Source organism: Sparus aurata, chromosome 8, assembly GCF_900880675.1.
Source record: "Sparus aurata chromosome 8, fSpaAur1.1, whole genome shotgun sequence".
Lineage (NCBI taxonomy): Eukaryota > Metazoa > Chordata > Actinopteri > Spariformes > Sparidae > Sparus > Sparus aurata.
The window spans coordinates 2,845,319-2,865,023 of record NC_044194.1 but is presented as its reverse complement, the minus strand read 5'-3'; the positions used below and the strand labels follow the sequence as shown (position 1 = coordinate 2,865,023).

Genomic DNA, 19,705 nt, shown 5'->3' with positions numbered 1-19,705 from the left:
GTACACATTTTAACCCTAAATATGTTATATTCTATTTCATAAACTAAATTTGGTGTAAATCAGTTGATACAGAGTTCAAACAGCTGACAGGATGCACTTTATACATGAAACCAGACTGTTTATACAGCGTTTAACAGAGAGAGAAACAACTTAATGTTTTGTATTTGATGCCGAATTCACCAGAAGGCACCAGTGATTTGGAATTTGTCGCAGGTGTTTCAGAAACTGTATAAAGTTTCTCCTCTGGTGCTGCTCATGCTTAAAATCGTGAGATTATTAAGGGAGTCTGGTGATATTGTGGTTACTAGTTTAATGGTTAGTTGAACATCTGCTGCCAACACTGGCAGGTTAATAAAACTCAAACATGTCATTAACATTGCAGTTTGAGTTGTTTTTGAAATTGTGGACACAAAAAATCAAAATCAGGACCGATGTCCAATTAAAAAGAACTTCATGCTTCAAATAGAACCAGATAATTGGAATGAATCAATAAAATTGCAGTCTAAGGTTTTTTCTTTTTGAACAACAGATCAAATAATTGGTTTAATCTCTAAAGACACGACAACACTTTAGCCAACTGTTGTTATTTGGCTGCTAAAATGTTGCTGATGATGATGAAAAATCAAACCAAAAAAACATTTAAAACTGACGATGTGAGAAAGATGCACAGGCAAGAAAACCCCAAAACAAAACTGTTTAAAACTTATCTTGTTGAGAACAATCATTTAACTCTACACTAACTTCCTGTCATGAATCAGGAGCAGGTACAAATCCCTGTTGTTGCTGGTGTTGTTAGTATAACATGACATGTTTTACTGCAGTAAATATCCTGAAAAACAACAACTGTGGATGTTTTTCTCCCAGCGAGCAGCATTAAATTAAATCACCTCCTCTGTATCCATAATCCAGCACGCTGCGACTCAGCAAAGTGCACCAGAGAGGCAATTAAAACCACTTCACCTCTCAGAGGAACGACTGATGGATGAGGATTTAGTTTCCTATATCTCCCCTGAGCCAAACACACACACACACACACACACACACACACCTTTCTATGGTGAAGATACCTAAAAGCATCCTGAAGCGGTCAGAGCAGGTCGATAATGAAATCGTCTGGAGTGAATGGCCAAGACGTCGGGTCGTCCTTTCATCATCAGACTGCAGCTCGAGTGAAAGAGATATCATCACAAAGCTGCGTTCACAGGCGGAAATCCTCGGGGGAATGAAGAAAATCAGCTCCCGGCTATTATTATCTCGTTAACTGATCGAGGTATTTCATCAATAAAGTCTCTGAAAACAAAGATGGTGTGTTTACGGTCGTTTGTGACAAATAGAAGCATCAAATCTTCACATGAGGGGAAACTGGCAGCAGCACATTTGGCACTTTTGCATAAAAACCCGACAGAAAGGATTCATTGGATGGATATTTACCATTTCCATCTTCACGGAAAAGTTATTTTGTCTCTGCTTTGTTACATCTCAGTCAGCGGCTGATTGTTCTGCTGTCTGTTGTCTCAGACAGCAGCTTGTTAGAAAAGGTGTGAATAAACTTTGAGACACACGGGATCATCCAGCCTGCTGAGAAGATGCTGATGCTGCAGAGGAGCTGAAATGATGATGTGTTCATGTGATGAGGAAAATGAGTGTGAGAGCTGTGAAATCCTGTCGACTCTCCAGCTGCCTCAGTTCCTGTTGGGCTTCTTTATTCACCTCCGTCTACACAAAACCTTCCTCCTCTCCTTTCTCTGGTTTCTCATCACAGCCTTTAACAATATGATGTAAATACAAAAACCATGCAGCCGCCTTTTCCTGCACGTTAACTGGTATTAACTGTATGAATGTGCGGTGAGGATGTGTCGACCTCGACCTGCAGAAAGCTGCCGGTCAAACGATGAGCTGTGCATGAAATGTAAAGGTGTGTGGCTCTTGTCTACACAGGTGCAGCAGCTCTACGTCATGAACACGACAACAGTGTTATTGTTGTTGTTCTTCTTCTCTGTGTTTATTGGCGGCTGGCAAACCAAATTTAAAAGGTGCATACCACCACAAACTGTGTGTAAATACTGCACATGTTAAAGTGAAACTCAATTACGGCTTTTTTTTTATGAATGTACCTGAGTCAAACCTTTGTGTAAAAGCATAATTACAACGAAAGAGGCACTTTTAAGATTAACCGTAGTTTTGTTTTTGGGTCAAACTCATTTTCAAACTTTTACGATAGCATCAAAATCTCTATATTTAAAACAGTAAGAAGTCTCGACACAACATGAAACTTTGCTGGTAGTATCACCAGGGTCTCTACACATGAACACGAGCATTGAGAACATTGTTTGTGTACACAGAGTTTACTAAAAAGAAGGTTTTTCAACAACTCACGTTAGCAGTAGCTTGTTGCGCTCGCCGCCGTCCTGCCAGTGGAGAAGTGTCGATCTCAGAATGTGACGTAACCTGGAGGACAGTTAAGGTGGAACGCTCCTAAAGCTTAGTTCCATATAAATGCAGGATAATTTGTTGTTTTGTCGTTAGCTGAAAAACAATATTGACCTTGAAGTTGAAAAAGGAGCCTCATATAAGAAACAATACTAAAATCAAAAGCCAGAAAAGTCACGTGAGATCTGGCGTGGATAGTTGTTGCTGGAAGACAGTAGTTCCACCTTAACTGTCCTCCAGGTTACGTCACATTCTGAGGTCGACACTTCTCCACTGGCAGGACGGCGGCGAGCGAAACAAGCTACTGCTAACGTGAGTTGTTCAAAACCTTCTTTTTAGTAAACTCTGTGTACACAAACAATGTTCTCAATGCTCGTGTTCATGTGTAGAGACCCTGGTGATACTACCAGCAAAGTTTCATGTTGTGTCCAGACTTCTTACTGTTTTAAACATGGAGATTTTGATGAAAACGTAAAAGTGCCCGTAGCACTCCCATTGAAAATGAGTTTGATCCGAAAATGAAAATACAGTAAATCTTAAAAGTGCCTCTTTCATCATAATTATGCTTTTAAATGAAGGTGTGACTCGGGTACATTCACAAGAAAAGCCACCGGAGTTTCAATTAAAGTCAACTAAATTTGGATTTGTGTTATTTGTTCTGTTCATCAGCTGTCATTTTATTGTCTGCTGATAACTGACTATGTATATTTATTATTATCATGCCTCACGACACAGCTCAACAAAATATACAACAAACGTCTTGTTGCTTTCAGACATTTTAATGCAGAAATGTTATATATTCTATCTTTAATCAGCCAATTCATTTATATGTTGTGATATGTTAGAATTATGGTGTTGGTGACACCTTCATCAATTAAGGTTCAGTCCACCATCACGCCCCTTCAGTCCTCTCCTGTCCCAGTGGACTAATGACCAGACGTAGTGGCCACAATCTGCTCTTCTGGACATCTGAACACATTTGATTTAACCACCAGATATCGTTAGCTGTCAGTAAATAACCAACATGTTAACAGCAAACTGCAAACATCTAGTCGGAGACGACATCAAAGTGTTTTTCTGAAGCGCACCCCTGCAGTTCCTTCAGGCCCTGATCTACATGAAGGGACGACACCAACGTCTTTAACGTCTTTTTAATGATCTCATGTCTGTTGGTGATCGTGTTCGTGAGCATGATATCTTCCTCTTCTCAACCGTTCGCTCACGTCAGGGCAACAACACGATTGGCTGATATGTTCCTGCTCAGACTTTGATTAATCAGACAACGGCCTTTTTCAGGAGCTCTTACAGACTTCTCTGTTCCAGACGCTCTCGGTGTTTTTACTGCTGCTGCTACTCTTGATGACTTTACTCCAGCAGCCTCCCACTCACGCCTGACATCCATCAGCTGTAACTGTCGCAGCTTCGTTTAGTTATTTACAGCACTGGCAGCGATTATTAATGCATCTTCTGTGCACTATGGTTGTGTCTAGGTCCTCATTTGGTTTCATTCAGATGACAGAGACTCATTCATGTATTTTATATCATCTAAAAAGGAATTTACACCGCTGCCTGAAGTAAAGAATAACACTGCTACTAACACCGGGTGGAAGGAAAACAGGGAAGTGGATCTGTAGGTTCATTAGTTTTACAACCTGCAACACAACAAGCGTCTGCAGCATCTCTTTGTTTCTCTTGCGCCTACATATACTGTTAAAAGTTAATGTTTCTGCAAACCACAGATACATCTGCTGCTGACATGTAGTAAAAGTGGCATATCACGTTGACAGCACCTTCAGGAGGTGGAGGGGACAGAGGTGGTGTTGTTACAGCCAGCAGGGCGGCCGAACAAGTCGACCGCAGTTCAACTCACACTGCTGGATGTGTTTAAGGACACCCGGGGATGTTTCCAACCAGCTGTGACCGCCTCCAAGATGTTTTTCCAACATTAAAGGGATATTCCAGTGTAAGTTAAATCCATGATCTAAATCACCGGGAAACTGTGTTAGACTCCCTCTCCAGAGATCAAGTTAGCAGACCGCTAATTTACGGAGTTTTATCAACCTCAGAAACGACCGCACGACAACAATACACTGCAGTAAATGGATCCAAATATAAACCGCCACCAAAAAGCCACAAATAATGCTCAGAACAGCACCAAACTTCAGCAACAGTACAAATAGGGTCTCAGCACATAGTCCGGGGCATCTAACCTCCGCTAGCTTAGCTGGATTTCTATTGTGAAGCTAAAAACAGATTTCAACTCTCCTCCATCAGCTTCCGGGTCGGGGAAGTCCCGACGTGACGATTACCGAGTGCGGTTAGAAATGCTCAATTCCGTTCTTTTCCCTGTCCGCTCTCGATAATAACTGTTATAAACTGGCAGGTAAGACACATATGAACTCTGATTGCTTTTCCATGGAGTCATAATCATACATTTTCATCCATGAGCCGCAGAACTCTACTGCACTCGGTAATCGACTCGTCGGGACTTCCCGTCAACAGGAAGCTGCTGCAGAAGAGTGGTAAATTTAGTCAGCTTTTCAGTAGAAATCCAGCTAAGCTAGCGGAGGTTAGATGCCCCGGACTATGTACTGAGACCCTATTTGTACTGTTGCTGAAGTTTGGTGCTGTTCTGAGCATTATTTGTGGCTTTTTGGTGGCGGTTTATATTTGGATCCATTTACTGCAGTGTATTGTTGTCGTGCGGTCGTTTCTGAGGTTGATAAAACTCCGTAAATTAGCGGTCTGCTAACTTGATCTCTGGAGAGGGAGTCTAACACAGTTTCACGGTGTGTTAGACCATGGATTAAACTTACACCGGAATATCCCTTTAACCACTTGGTTTTTGTGTCTAAACCTAACCAGAAAATAATCACAGCGTTGTGACGAGAGAGAACAGGAAAATTCAACCTAAACAGAGATAAAGTTGCATCATAAAATATGATTCTTTCCCCCCAAAACAGGCACATCATCAGCATGTATCAGCATGTCACCTTTCCTCTGCTCTTTTCCACTCAGATTTCTACTGCATTCGATCTACGAAAGGCATAAAATGTGTAGTATGAAGTCTGCAGGCGACATATAATCCTGAATAAGGTATGTAGATTTCTGTCGGCGTGACTAAAGAGCGTCTGCACATTAAGAGAACATCCTGTTTGCTTCCACGTCACTCATCCTTAATCTGACTCATGTATATATTGACTGTGTCCCACCTCAGGCGAAACCTTAGAAAAAACCCTGGCAGTGTTTAATATGTTATAAACTCTCCACCAAACCAGATCTGGTCTGTTGGCAGATGATGAATGGCTGGTTTTACACAAAACAGAGTTTAAATTAGTGGCAGAAATCACTGCAGCTCTGGACCAGCGGCTCACACGGTGGTTCGTCGATGTGTTGTTTGCTTTTTTTTTATTGCAATCTGGGACAAAACCTCACATCCCTCCATCCACACTTGCACGTTCCTATCTGCTCCCACACTCGCTTCGTCTATTTGCCATTTCGAAACCGTCGTCGACCCCCCGGGAATGATGAGCCGTGCGAGAGGCAGAAAATAGAGACGACCCCTCATGTGTAGCATCTGCCACAACTTCACATGATGAATGAAAACCGTCAGGAATCCCTGTTGTTGTCATTATTCTGCATGCGTGCAGACGCTCTGACTGCATGACGTTATAACGATAAGTGTTAACAGCGACAAAGAAGCCTCAGGAGGACATTTGTGAAACACAAAAGGGTTTATGTCTGATCTCAGGAGGACGGTGACGTCCAGTGAGGACAAACCAGCCGTCTCACTTTAAAGCATTAGGCCCGGCAGACGCTGCGATCGAGAGTTTCACTGAGATCCTCTCGTCTCACAATTGCCGGCAATTAAGAAGACGAGCTGCAAGTGGCCGATAAGATCTCCATCTCACAGCAGATGATAGGCGCTTCAGCAGAGGAGAGAGAGAAGAAGATGAGGGGAGATAGAGGCAGAGGAGCGACAGATAAGAGAGAGAGAGAGCGAGTGAGGAAATCCACTGCAATCTCTCCTCACAGCTGTCGTCCTCTCACAGTGTCAGATGGAGAGACCGGTGGGCGTGGGAGGGTTTGTCACCGTGTCTCTGGAGGAGCCAGAGGACAGGTTTCCATCCAAACACCCGACAGATTTGAGGCAAATTAAAAAAAAGGAAAAAAGAAAATGTCAACGAGGTGTGAAATCAGCGCGTCTCTGTCGACGACCGTGCTGCAGAGATGACGTGATGCAAAAGAGTTTCAGTAACTCTTCAGCTGCGTTAACACGAGTCGATGTGAGAGAGAGAGACTGTGTGGGGATGAGTGGGATCAGGGATCAGAGGTGATGGATATTAGTTTGAGGAGAGGGAGATTGGTGGCACCGCGCTGCTGAAGAAAAGAAAAACTCCCTCACTAACACAAAAAACAGCTGGTGGATCGATTTTCTAATCTGTTTCAGTCTGACGTCGGCGATAAACTTAATCACTTTGTGCCATAAGAGCTCAACAACCACTCTGTCATCAGACGTGTGGAGGTGGACGACGCCCTCCGGACCAGAACTGAACACAGGACGGTCTGAACCCACAGGAAGGGAAAGCGAGCCTCCTACGCTTATTTCTAGAGCCTTCAAGAGATTAGCTGACCCAGAACTCAACAATTAACCTGCACTGAGCCTGAAAACACCTGTGACCTCTGCTAACATGAGCAACGTTAGCCTAATGCTCAAACACATAAAGTGCAATAAAGTGTTGCTGTGATGCAACTTTACAACTTCATTTTACAGACCAGGAACTGCAAGATCAACACAGGCTGCAAGATCGAGATTATTCTCTGTCTCTGCATCGATGCAGAATCTCTGACGTCTGCACATTGAAATGCTTCTTATAAAAGAACAAAAATGTCCACACCTGGACTCTGGAACATTTAGTGCTTTTGGAGTTTAGTTTCTCTCCAGTGTTCCTGTTCGTACTCTCAGATATCTGCTTTATTTTGAGCTTTATCTTGTTTCCAGACTCACGTTAAGTTCCTGCTTGGTGAACAAACTGACTCAAGATTGGATCCTTGAGACTTGTAGAACTGAAAAACATCACTTTTTGTCAGATAGAGATGAAACGCTCTTGCCTCGTAGTAGCTCCTCACAGCGTTGCAGAAAGCCTCGTCTGCCACGATCTGAGTCTCCCCGTTGAGAAAAGCCAGGAAGCGTTCCTTCACCGCCTGCAGCTGCTGCTTGTTCACCTGAGAGAAGAGAAGGAGATGATGGGGGAGTAAAAAATAAGTGAAGTGCAGTTTGGGAGGAGAAATGAGAGGAGGAGACGTTGGCAGGGGAGGGTGGAATCAATTAGAAACAGATGGAGAGGAAGAGACGGAGATGATAGGAAGGCAGGATGGACGAGAAACAGAACAAAAAGCAGCAGATTAGACTCTTTGTTAAAGTGTGACAGAGGCTGACACCGTCATTACGGAGACGAGAAGTCACATTATCTAATAAATGTCTTTCAATAGGGTTAAAAAAAAACAAAAAAGGAGACAGATCTGCCTTCATGTGGCTGCACAAGAAGTCGAGTCACGTTCAGAGATCAGAACAAAGACCGAGCTCATTAACCAAAAACTTCTTTTATGTTTCTGCCAAACCTGCTCAAAGTCGAGTCCATTTCCTTTTTCTGATGGCCCGTGTTTCCAATGACAATCACGCAGCATTGGTTTTTTTTTTTGGTTTAAGTGAAAGTATTGAGTGGGAAGTGCTCTGAGGACGGGTTCGACTTCAGAGCAGAGGACAGCTGGCTGGATAAACGAGGTACAAGTTCATTTATACGTCATTATACAACACGGAGAAGCAAAACGAGATGGAAGTTAATAGACAGAAACAGAACATTTACCGTAAATACATTTATTTGTAGATACAAATACACATAAACAAGTCTGTCCATCAGCTTTAACTGTGTGTGAGCATCAGGCATCGATTATGTAAACACAGAGTCCAGCTGTTGGTCAGAACACGGTCCGTTGAGTACGACACGTTAATCCGAGATGTTGAGGTGGAGACAGATCTCTGTGGGCACAACAGCCTCTGATTCATGATGTTTGTCAGCCTGAGAGTCATTCATCCACGTTTAATCCATGTTCTAACACACCGTGAAACTGTGTTAGACTCCCTCTCCAGAGATCAAGTTAGCAGACCGCTAATTTACGGAGTTTTATCAACCTCAGAAACGACCGCACGACAACAATACACTGCAGTAAATGGATCCAAATATAAACCGCCACCAAAAAGCCACAAATAATGCTCAGAACAGCACCAAACTTCAGCAACAGTACAAATAGGGTCTCAGCACATAGTCCGGGGCATCTAACCTCCGCTAGCTTAGCTGGATTTCTACTGAAAAGCTGACTAAATTTACCACTCTTCTGCAGCAGCTTCCTGTTGACGGGAAGTCCTGACGAGTCGATTACCGAGTGCAGTAGAGTTCCGCGGCTCATGGATGAAAATGTATGATTATGACTCCATGGAAAAGCAATCAAAGTTCATATGTGTCTTACCTGCCAGTTTATAACAGTTATTATCGAGAGCAGACAGGGAAAAGAACGGAATTGAGCATTTCTAACCGCACTCTGTAATCGTCGCGTCGGGACTTCCCCGACCCGGAAGCTGATGGAGGAGAGTTGAAATCTGTTTTTAGCTTCACAATAGAAATCCAGCTAAGCTAGCGGAGGTTAGATGCCCCGGACTATGTGCTGAGACCCTATTTGTACTGTTGCTGAAGTTTGGTGCTGTTCTGAGCATTATTTGTGGCTTTTTGGTGGCGGTTTATATTTGGATCCATTTACTGCAGTGTATTGTTGTCGTGCGGTCGTTTCTGAGGTTGATAAAACTCCGTAAATTAGCGGTCTGCTAACTTGATCTCTCCAGAGGGAGTCTAACACAGTTTCACGGTGTGTTAGAACATGGATTAAATTTACACCAGAATATCCCTTTAATCTGAGATGTCGTGGGAGAGACAGATGTCTGTGGGCACAACAGCCTCTGATTTCACGTTGTTTGTCAGCCTGAGAGTCATTCATCCATGTTTATTCCTTTTTCCTGCGACAGGAAGTGGACCGGAGCCAGGAGGAGCCTTAAACAACGCTCCTGTCCCGACCGGGTTGTCCCGGTCCGGTTGGCTTGTCCAGAGACACTGTGACACCGTGATGGTCTCAAAGTCTGTTGCTCTTAATCCAAAACAAGTGCTAATCTGCATCTGCAAGTACCTCTTAAAAGGGAAGGTGTCATCGCAATTTTTCAAAAAATTACTATCACAATTACAACAATTAAAGGTCCAGTGTGTAGGACTGAGTGGCATCTGGTAGCGAGACTGCAGACTGCAACCAAGGAACGTGAAAGTCTTCTCAGTGTTGGTTTGTGCTCTCTGGGCTGCTGTAGAATCCTGGTGGTGCAACACGATGACCCGCTGATATAAAATGCTAATATAATATTTCATTTCCGCCTTTGGATCCTCCTGTATGCGACGTACTGAACCTTTAACTGATCAACCAGAATAGTGATTGTAAAATAAACTGAGCCCTACGATCCATCATCGGCCCGCTCACATCCCTCTCCATCGTCTTCTTCACTGTATCGAGCCGAGCAGTCAAAAAAAAAACCCACATCGTTCCTGTAAATGTCATCGGTCGCGGTGAATTCCTGCCCAGTGAACCGCGGGTGACATATTGTGCTGTATGAGAATTTTAAGTTTTCATGAGCGACAGAATCAGCGGCCGCTGAGGCTCACACGCTGCATATGTATGAGGCGTCGAGGGGAAATTAAACCATTATTCTTCTGCTTGTTGCAACAAACACATTCTGGAAGTCAAAGTACCAATTTCCATCGACACAAAGTGAGCAGCGACTTATCTCCTGCTGGCAGCTTCTCGTGTGGGCTCCTTCCACTGTTCTGTGTCTTAATCCAGCCGCCTTTAACCACGGGAGAGGAGGAGAAGGGCAAATGTATGAAAAGCAGCAGGTTGTGACCGTGTACATTCAGTAAAATGCCTCTACCTTCATCTAAAAAGTTGAAAATGTGAGACTTGGTTCATTACAGATAAAGAGAGACCCGCTGAAGGCCGGCGCTGGAGGGAAACGTGGCAGCAGCAGCTTATCTGAGGACGACTTCAAGCTAAAATTATTCCCACAGAAATTAAGGAAAAAGCTTGTTAAGCTGCCACAAACCTGTTTAGTAAAAATAGTTTATCATAAAGCTCTGAGCAGAAACAAGAGTGTGAAGAGAAGAGATTACAACGACATGTATAGTTGAGCTGATGATTGTCTGTGAATCAACTGAAGGCAATAACATAATAAAATATTACAATATTAGAGATAAAATGAGAAAATCACTCACAAAAAAGCAGCAAAAAGCATCCTGATAACTCTTTTCATTTGTTCATGCTGGAGGGACTCGACGTCCTCGCTGGACTAAATGTTGAGAACGTTTTCACACTCGGTATCGTAGAAATACGAGACAGTGAACGTCCGTCTTCTCATTCCTGTGCAACCACACAATCATTTCTGCTCTGCAGCGTCTGAATTTTAAAGCCCCGCTCTCTTATTTTGTGTGTGTGTGTGTGTGTGACTGCAACAGTTAATGGCTTTCCTCTCACAAACGCGTCCTGCCTGTGAAATAAGGAGCGACAACCGGAGAAGAATCTGGATGTGCGCTGTGAAAAGCCTCCTGTCAGGTTTCAGCTGAATGTCTGTGCGTGCCTCCTCATCTCCTGGGCTTTATCCAGGAAATTGATTTATCCAGAGGGGGGAGGGGGATAAAACACATCCAGGTGGAGGTGTCACAAAGTGCCGTTCTTCAGATCCTCCCTGCCGAGTGGAAGCACTCTGAGGTCGGCGGGTCAACATCTCTTAATGCTCGGAGAGCGTCGGCTCTCACAGCAGCTTTCAGCGAGCGGAGAGGATCAGCTGCTGAGAGCTCTCCGTCTGCAGGAGAACACAACAAACTTCCTTCTCTTCTTTTTATGCCTCAATAAACCCTTCAGACGTTCATCCCATCAGCTGATTATTCTCTTTGGTTTTAGAAGTTAAAACATGACAACAACAGAGATTTGCAGGAGTCAGGTTGTCGTTTCCTGAAGGAGTCAACGATGCTGCGGTTTTATTCTTCGCAGCCTGTCGTATCCAAACATTCACTGCCAGCTGGTGACAACTATGGTGGGCACACGGAGTCAAACAACAGCTGATCACACTTTGAAATGTAAGAATTGGGTTTTAAAGCCACTTGACAGGAGCGGCGCTTTGTGATGCACATCATGAAACTCCCTGCAGACTCATTTAACCACGCTCAATCTGGTCTTCATGATCAAACAACTGTCCTGTATTTATTTGCAATTCTATAAGCTGACTCCATCAGAAATATCCTGAATTAGATATGAAGGGATGCAGTTTGGATGCACAGACATCAGGTTTACTTGGGTGCTGAAGAAAACTTTAAAACGTGAAGTCATGAGCACAGAAGTCGGATTCTAAGTTGAAGATCACTGATTGGTTTGTTCGATGTCATGAAATATCATCTCTAGAATCTGTTCTTTTATTTCAGCCATGATTCTGAGGAGGACTGTGAACAAATTGCAGATTAAGATGCCTCGATAACACTTCATGCGCTGAGTCATAACCACTGCTGCAGCGGACAAAATCACTGCAGTGTGAACATCATAATCCACCAGGAAACAGACGAAATTAAGTTCAGCCAAAGATTTAATAATACTGAAGAAATGTTCCACAGAACAAAAAGGAAGAAAACTGGGTATTGATTCAGGGTGACGCCGCTTCACTCGATATGATCTGATACGACCAGACAGCCAATCAGAGGAACCGTCACGCTGTCAATCATCATTAAACAAGCCAAAAAATATCAAGCAGCTACGTGACAAACTGACAGAACAGATCTGATGTGAGGAGATCAACACAAACTCCAGTCCAGCAGCTGTCAGGTGATTTACCTGTCGAGTGTTCAAGTGCTACAAAAGAAAAAGTCTAAATCTGAGCTTTCAGGCTCCTGATCCACCTGTTGTGGTTCTGACCGGTGGGTGCTCCAGGCTGACCCGGGTGTGGTTCAGATGGGATGATGAGGCTCCTCAGGAGGTTAGCGTAGCGTCTGTTAGCATCTGCTACTGTAACTGGAGAGTATATTTCATAGATGGAAGTTAAAGAACGACTCTGAAGGTTTTTCTCCACAGAGATGTTTCAGTTCTTCTCTCGACTGATGATTTGTACCACCTGGCTCTGCTGCCGAGCCGCTCGGTTGAAGTTACAGTTGCCGCGGTGTTGAAATGTTCCCACAATGTTCTAATAATGAGTGTGAACACCGGCGTTCCCCTGTTCACCGAGCTTTCTACAAGAAAAGACGCCCACTAACTGTACGAAACACGGCGGCTGCAGCTTCACATTTAAAAGCATTTTAACTGGAGTGAAGCCAGATGACTTTGGACATTTATCACATACGAGTCTACTGAACAAACAGCAGGTGTTTGCTTTTGTTTTTTTACAACAAATCGAGCTGAACTAGAAGTCTCAGGATCCAAATCTGAATCTGTGATGATTGATTTACTCGACCTTCAGCTCCAGGTTAGAGGAGACGACTTTTACTTTTCCAGCTGTGACGGCCGAACATCCGACCGGCTGCTGCTGCTGCTGAGGTGATCAGGGGTTAGTGTGTGTGTGTGTGTGTGTGTGTGTTGAGGAGTGTGCGTGTGCTTAAGCAGTGCACTTTAGAGTTTGTTTATGCTCGAAGGCTTTAATTTAAGTTCCCTCCTCTCAGCGGAGGACATGATAGGTTATCAAGTAGAGTTAACAGCTTATTTGGGCATCAGCGAGGACCTCCTGATGGCCGATCAATAAATACAAACAAACGCTCTGTGTGTGTGTGTGTGTGTGTGTGTGTGTTCTCTAGACAGCAGAACGAGCATTTCTCTTGGTACCCAGCAGCACTTTCAGCTGTCAGGATGCAGTTCTGGTGAGAAAACACCAAGCGGGCGAGAGCAAGACACATCCGTCAGACGGCTCAGATTATAGGACGGAGGGCAAAGTGAGTCTGTGAACACACACACACACACACACACGCACACACACACACACACACACACACACACACACTATGGGTAATCTTCTCTGCGCTTGAGTACATGAAGGTGATTAGACTGAACCTCCATGGAAAAAACATGCCTGGATGCAGTGTTAGTGTCTCGTATCTGCAGAGAGTTTCTGATTTTCTCTCTTTGTTGCTGCTCGGGACGCTTTACCAACCCAACATGTGTCTATTTGACGTCCTGGGAATGAGACTCAACAATCAACTGTCTTTGTGGTGCGTTCAGGAACAGCTGGGACAAATCCTACTGATTCTACCTTTAACTTTAATAGTCTTTGAATTCTATTAATATGACGTGAGCTTCAGTTAGCTTTGAGCACAAATGTCCTTCAGAGGGAGACTTTTTACTCTGATACTCTGAGTACATGTCAGAGCCTGTAATCTATTACTTTACTGGAGTAAACAGGCTGAATCAGTACTTCTACTTCTGTTATGTTTTCACTTGTGTTTGTTGGTTTGTCAGCATGATTACACAGAAACTACAGGTTGGATTTCCACAGAACGAGGATGGCGGATGTGTGCGAGCTCGTTTATAATCAGGCAGTAATACAGTCGTTATCTCGACTTTGTCACGCTGACCACAAACACACTCGTAACACTCCAGCTCCAGGCCACACACACACACACACACACACACACACACACACACACACACACACACAGCCCACTGAACCATCACACTGTTTCCACAAACTGACTGATTGTTTTCTTGCTCTCAGAGACGTTTGCTTCAGACTGGAATAGTTTGCGCTCAGCAGAAGTGACAGGAGGAGAAATTAATGTCCCTCACAGTCACTCACAGTGTGTGTGTGTGTGTGTGTGTGTGTGTGTGTGACCCACACACACACACACACACACACACACACACACACACACTGAAGCCCGGTGATGACCCCGTATCTCCCACATGTCATGATTCCAGGAACAGAAACAGGAAGCTGTGTTCTGTGTTCGTTACCTCTGATTGGAAACTATTTCATCAGCAGGTCGCAGGACGTCTCTAAGACTCAGAGCAGGTTGGGTTGTTTTACAGCGCTGCAAATGATGATTATATTTCCTGACATCTTATTGATAAAACGTCGACGTCCATAATGGAAATATATAGAAAAAAAAGCTTGTTAGAATTTCAATCCACCAAAAACTATAAAGCACAGAATATTTAGCATTTTCCTTCAGAATTTACTAAAATAAAAACATAAATTATCAACATTTTTGCAGCTCAAGTTTTGGATTAAGTTTTTTTTTAAACACCGAAACTGAGCAGCAAACATGCAGAGAGGAAGAACAGCTGACAGAATCTGACAAACTCGAATTTCTGTACATGTTTAAAGACACTTCTAATTATCTGTCACACACACACACACACACACACACACACACACCTCCTGAGTGTACCGCATGGCAGCAGCGTGACAACTCTCCAAATCGTCATGGCAACGACACTCGCAGCCAATGCGGTGTGTCGGCGTCACCGTATTGGCACACACACACACAAACACACACAAACAGCAGCACAGAAACTAGGAAAAGCACTCAGTAGAGCGCATACCTCCGCCAAAGCCCAACAGTCCTCCTTTGAATCAATCAAGCCTAACAGATTACAGGCTCTGGTACTCTTTACTCCAGTAAAGTAATAGATTACAGGCTCTGACATGTACTCAGAGTATCAGAGTAAAAAGTCTCCCTCTGAAGGACATTTGTGCTCAAAGCTAACTGAAGCTCACGTCATATTAATAGAATTCAAAGACTATTAAAGTTAAAGGTAGAATCAGTAGGATTTGTCCCAGCTGTTCCTGAACGCACCACAAAGACAGTTGATTGTTGAGTCTCATTCCCAGGACGTCAAATAGACACATGTTGGGTTGGTAAAGCGTCCCGAGCAGCAACAAAGAGAGAAAATCAGAAACTCTCTGCAGATACGAGACACTAACACGCCTTTTCTCCACATTCCAGTCTCCCTCTCTGTCTGTTTACGCCTTCTTACGGCTTTTAAAATCAGTCTTGTGATGTCGGGACGGTGGCGAGGAGTGATCGGTACATTTCTTATCAACCACTGTGACAATCAAAGAGGTCCGTCTTCATTTCCCAGGGTGCACCTGGAATGATTACGGCGAAGCTCAGAGAAATTATGATTTTGTACAAATATTGAAAATCTTAAAAAAAATCATATATTTGTGTTTCAAAACATAAAGTGGACGGGAAAACGTAGCGAGTCTGATGTTTGGTACATTTTTATAGTTGTTGTCCCAACATGAGTCAACATACCTGCTGTGATTCAGAGTGCATAAAAACCAGTCAGAGATCAGAGAAGTCACAAAAACAAAATCGCTTCCATTTGGTTTTCTCTGCAGTGAAATGTTTCTGAACAGTCACATGACCTCGTCTCTGGCAGCGCTGTGATTAAGAGCTCTATAATCTCACCACAGTAACTCCAAAGTGTCACGACTTGCATGAAACAAGAAGCCGTGAGTCGAAAACCAATAAAAAGGAAAAACGAACAAACATCAAAATCACCAGACTGGCAAGTGCAATTTTCAAATCGTGAGGTTTTTCCTCTGACTGACGCGACTGCAATCATCCTCCACAACCATCAGTCAAGTCTGCAAAACACATTTATCTTGAGTTTCTATTTTTTAAAAAAGAGAGAGAAAACCAAATTGCAGTTTGTGTTTCTTGCAGAGAATAAATGAAGAATCATTTCACACTGAGCTCCTGCTGCTCTGCAGGATGTCTAATCATCAGGTCATACGCAGAGTCGTGAGAACAACACGTCGGAGTTATTGTCGGATACTTTTCAGAGCTCGCTGCTGCAGCTTCCACCTGAGAATCGTTATCAGCTGACAGGAGAACAAACAGAACGTCAGCAGGTCGGTTCAGTTCAGCTCCTCTCAGACGTGTTTCAGAGGACGCACATCGTTTATAATGCAACTGAACATCCTCCAAAAAATGTGGAAATGTGAAGCTGATTAATTTGCTGTTACATGTCTCATTAAAACAGCATTAAATGTGTCTCATTACAATTTTATTTAATAGTAAAATAGTGTTTTATTAATATGTTTGGGATCTAATACAGCGCTGCGTTTGATTTCTAATCGCAAATCTGCTCTACAAGGTTTTAATATCAGAGGAGGAGACGTAAAGTGCAGCGATGGATTTATTATTTTCTCTCATCAAAGATAAAATAGTTGCTGGTACGATAGAGCAGTAAAGTAAGTAAGTAAAGACTTTATTTATTGTTCTGTTTCACAAACTTTATAGTTATTTCAGTTAAGAACAGATCAAACCAGCGACGACACACAACAGAAAGCCTTCAGCACCGACGACAAATCATCAGTTTTACAACCAGTGAGGCCAAACAAGACTAAACATAAACTGAAACTTTGGAAAAACAAATAAAACAAACAGATATTCTTCGTTTGAGAGCCAAATAAAAGAAATGATCTGAAGTTTAACGAAGACGAAGCGATGCCGTTACGATCGAGACAGCAGAGAAACTTCTGGCGAGGAGAATGAAACAAATTTAAAAGAGCGATTAAAAGTGGAGAAACTTCCTCTGAAATGGATTTCTAATGACATCATCTTACATTCTCATATCTGGATCTCCTATTTGGGTTATAATTACAGAATATTTCAGTATAATTGCATTAAATACGTTTTTTATAATTACAGCAGAGTTTGAGTGCACGGCTTGTTACTAGGTTACAACTGTGTTTATTTTAATTTCTACTTTTTGACTGATTTGATAAAACATTCAGCTTCTCACACACTATTAATGTAATCTTAAACAAAGTGAGAGTGAATAAAGACTGTGAGGCTTCATCTTCCTCACAGTGTCGGCTTTCTATCGCAGCTCCACACGGGTTAAACTTATCTGCTATAAATAAACTGACTCCAGGTCTGTAATAAACCTGCTGACTGTTATCATGCGCTGTAGTGTTGATTGCTTTGGAACAGATTCACGTCACCAGAACCAGAATCTTCCACCCTGCGACTGAACCGTGACCGACCGAGACCTCACGAGACAACGACCGACCATCAGAGACGTTAACGTCATTCTGCCCGCGTGTCCGTCAGTCAGGAGGCAGAATTTCATTTTCTACATTCCTGAGCATCAAACTGTTCTCATTACCTCAGAGTCTCACTTCTGTTTTTTTAAAAAGCAGCTCTCGGTCTTATCTCCGGTACACAGATACCAGCCCGTCTGGACCGCTCTGACAGCCAGAGTGATCGCTGCCCGCAGACAAACACTTCCTCCCCTCCCTTTATAAACACCAGCAGCTGACCGCACACACACACACACACACACACACACACACACACACACACACACACACACACACAAACACACACACACACACACACCTGACCCACATTGTGTCTGTGTGTTTAAGGCTGTATGACTCTCAGTAACATGTCAGTGAGTCTCTGTGTGTCTCTGATGGTTAATTACCATCAATCAGTCTGTGAGTTGTTTCTACGTTTGGCTTTATTTGCTGTTTTCTTTGTGATTTGTATTCAGAAGTTGTTCGACTGTGAAATCGATGTCAACCAAGTGTGACGCTTCGAGTGTTTTACTGGATTACAACCAACAACAGCTGCTGTTATTCTACAGTTTATTACAGGGAATCTTGTTTTTACAGCGTATCCGGAGATAATTGTTTATTCTAACAATCATATACCACATTTTTAAATGAACTCACATTTCTATAGCGCTGTTTTCAGTCTACTGTCTGCTCGAGGACACTTCGACACGCAGCTGAAGGATCCTGGGATTCAAACCAGCGACCTTCTGATTACAGACGACCCGCTCTGCCTCCTGAGCTACAGCCGCCCAAATATTAATAATTACAACAACTGAGAACATCTTATTTCTAGGAATTAAACTATGATTTTGCTGAATAGTTCGACACTGTACATTTATCAGCAACATCCGTAATAAAAAAAGAATAATACTGTTTATATTAAAGCGATTATTTGGCTTGGAATGACAGTTAAGCACCGTTTCTTCATTTAGGATAAATCAATGAATCGTCTACAGTCGCAGACTAGTTTGGATTTCTACAAACTTGCTGCTTCCTTCACTTTCTCACATTAAGTGTTTGCTTCAGTTTCCGAGGTCTCGCTGACATTCAGGACTCAGAGATGAAGACAGTGGAGGATGTTTTCAGATTGGTCTCCGGGCGGTTCTGACCTCCTTCAAGCTTTCTCTTCCCTCCGCTGGATGATCATTAGGTGTTCTGGAGAATCCCTGACCTTTACTTTAGCACCACATCCAGCACAAAACACTTCTTTTTGTAATCATGTCTAAAGGATGAATTCTTTCCACGGGACTCGCTCCACACTCAGGACTCAAACGGACGCAGACACGATATCTACAAACAACAAACGACTTGTGTAACTTCAAGCACATCCATAACATGATATATATTCTGGGTTAGTAGCGTTATTGAGGAATACTGTGCACTGGTATCTGATTGGTTCTCGGTATTGTAATCAACATCTGGAAGTAAAAAATGGTTTCTTGGAATGAAGCAAAACCTCCAACACGAGATCAAAACTGTGAACATGATGAGATTAGGAGCTCAAGAGGAACGACGTCTGATAATTTAACAGCAAAACTAGTTTTAAAGAAATAAAATGTCCTGGTTTTAATCAGAGAGTTAAATTCTCAACTCGAATTTAAATTTGGAACATTTTCAGCTCCTGATATCTTTGACTTTAACATCTAATTACCTTTTTTCTCTTCTCCTTCCTGAGGGGAGATGCTGGTGCATAATTAGCAACCAATTTCCTCCTAATTCAAAATGTCGGGGAAAAAGTTTGTGTGAAAATTGGATTGAAGTGATCTGATCCTCTTAATGACACGCAGGTAGAGAAACATCTGTAAAAACTCAAAGATATAAAGCCTCACATCAACTTCTGTTAATACTTCTTCACCTCCTGCGTTCGTCTGTACGATCACCTGCTTTTCCCTCGCAGGGTGATTCATCATCGCCGCTCTTCCTCTGAAGATTTATTGCTCAATGGCTCATTTCCTGTAGACACAGGCGCCGATGTCGCCACGGCTCAAAATTAGACTTCAGCACATGGAGGTGTGAGGAATCAATCATCAGCTGTTTCTCTGACTTCAAACTGTCAGGAAACATCACATTTCTTATCCT

General features: G+C 43.0%; 1 protein-coding gene across 12 annotated transcripts in view; it reads right to left on the bottom strand.

Moving 5' to 3' along the window:
- cadps2 (Ca++-dependent secretion activator 2) overlaps positions 1-19,705 on the bottom strand; it is a 182,570-nt gene that overhangs the window by 134,579 nt on the left and 28,286 nt on the right. For all 12 annotated transcript variants that reach the window (XM_030426028.1, XM_030426032.1, XM_030426030.1 and 9 more), the window contains exon 2: positions 7,543-7,656. In XM_030426028.1, coding sequence (XP_030281888.1) covers positions 7,543-7,656 — 114 coding nt within the window. The remainder of the gene's footprint in view (positions 1-7,542; positions 7,657-19,705) is intronic.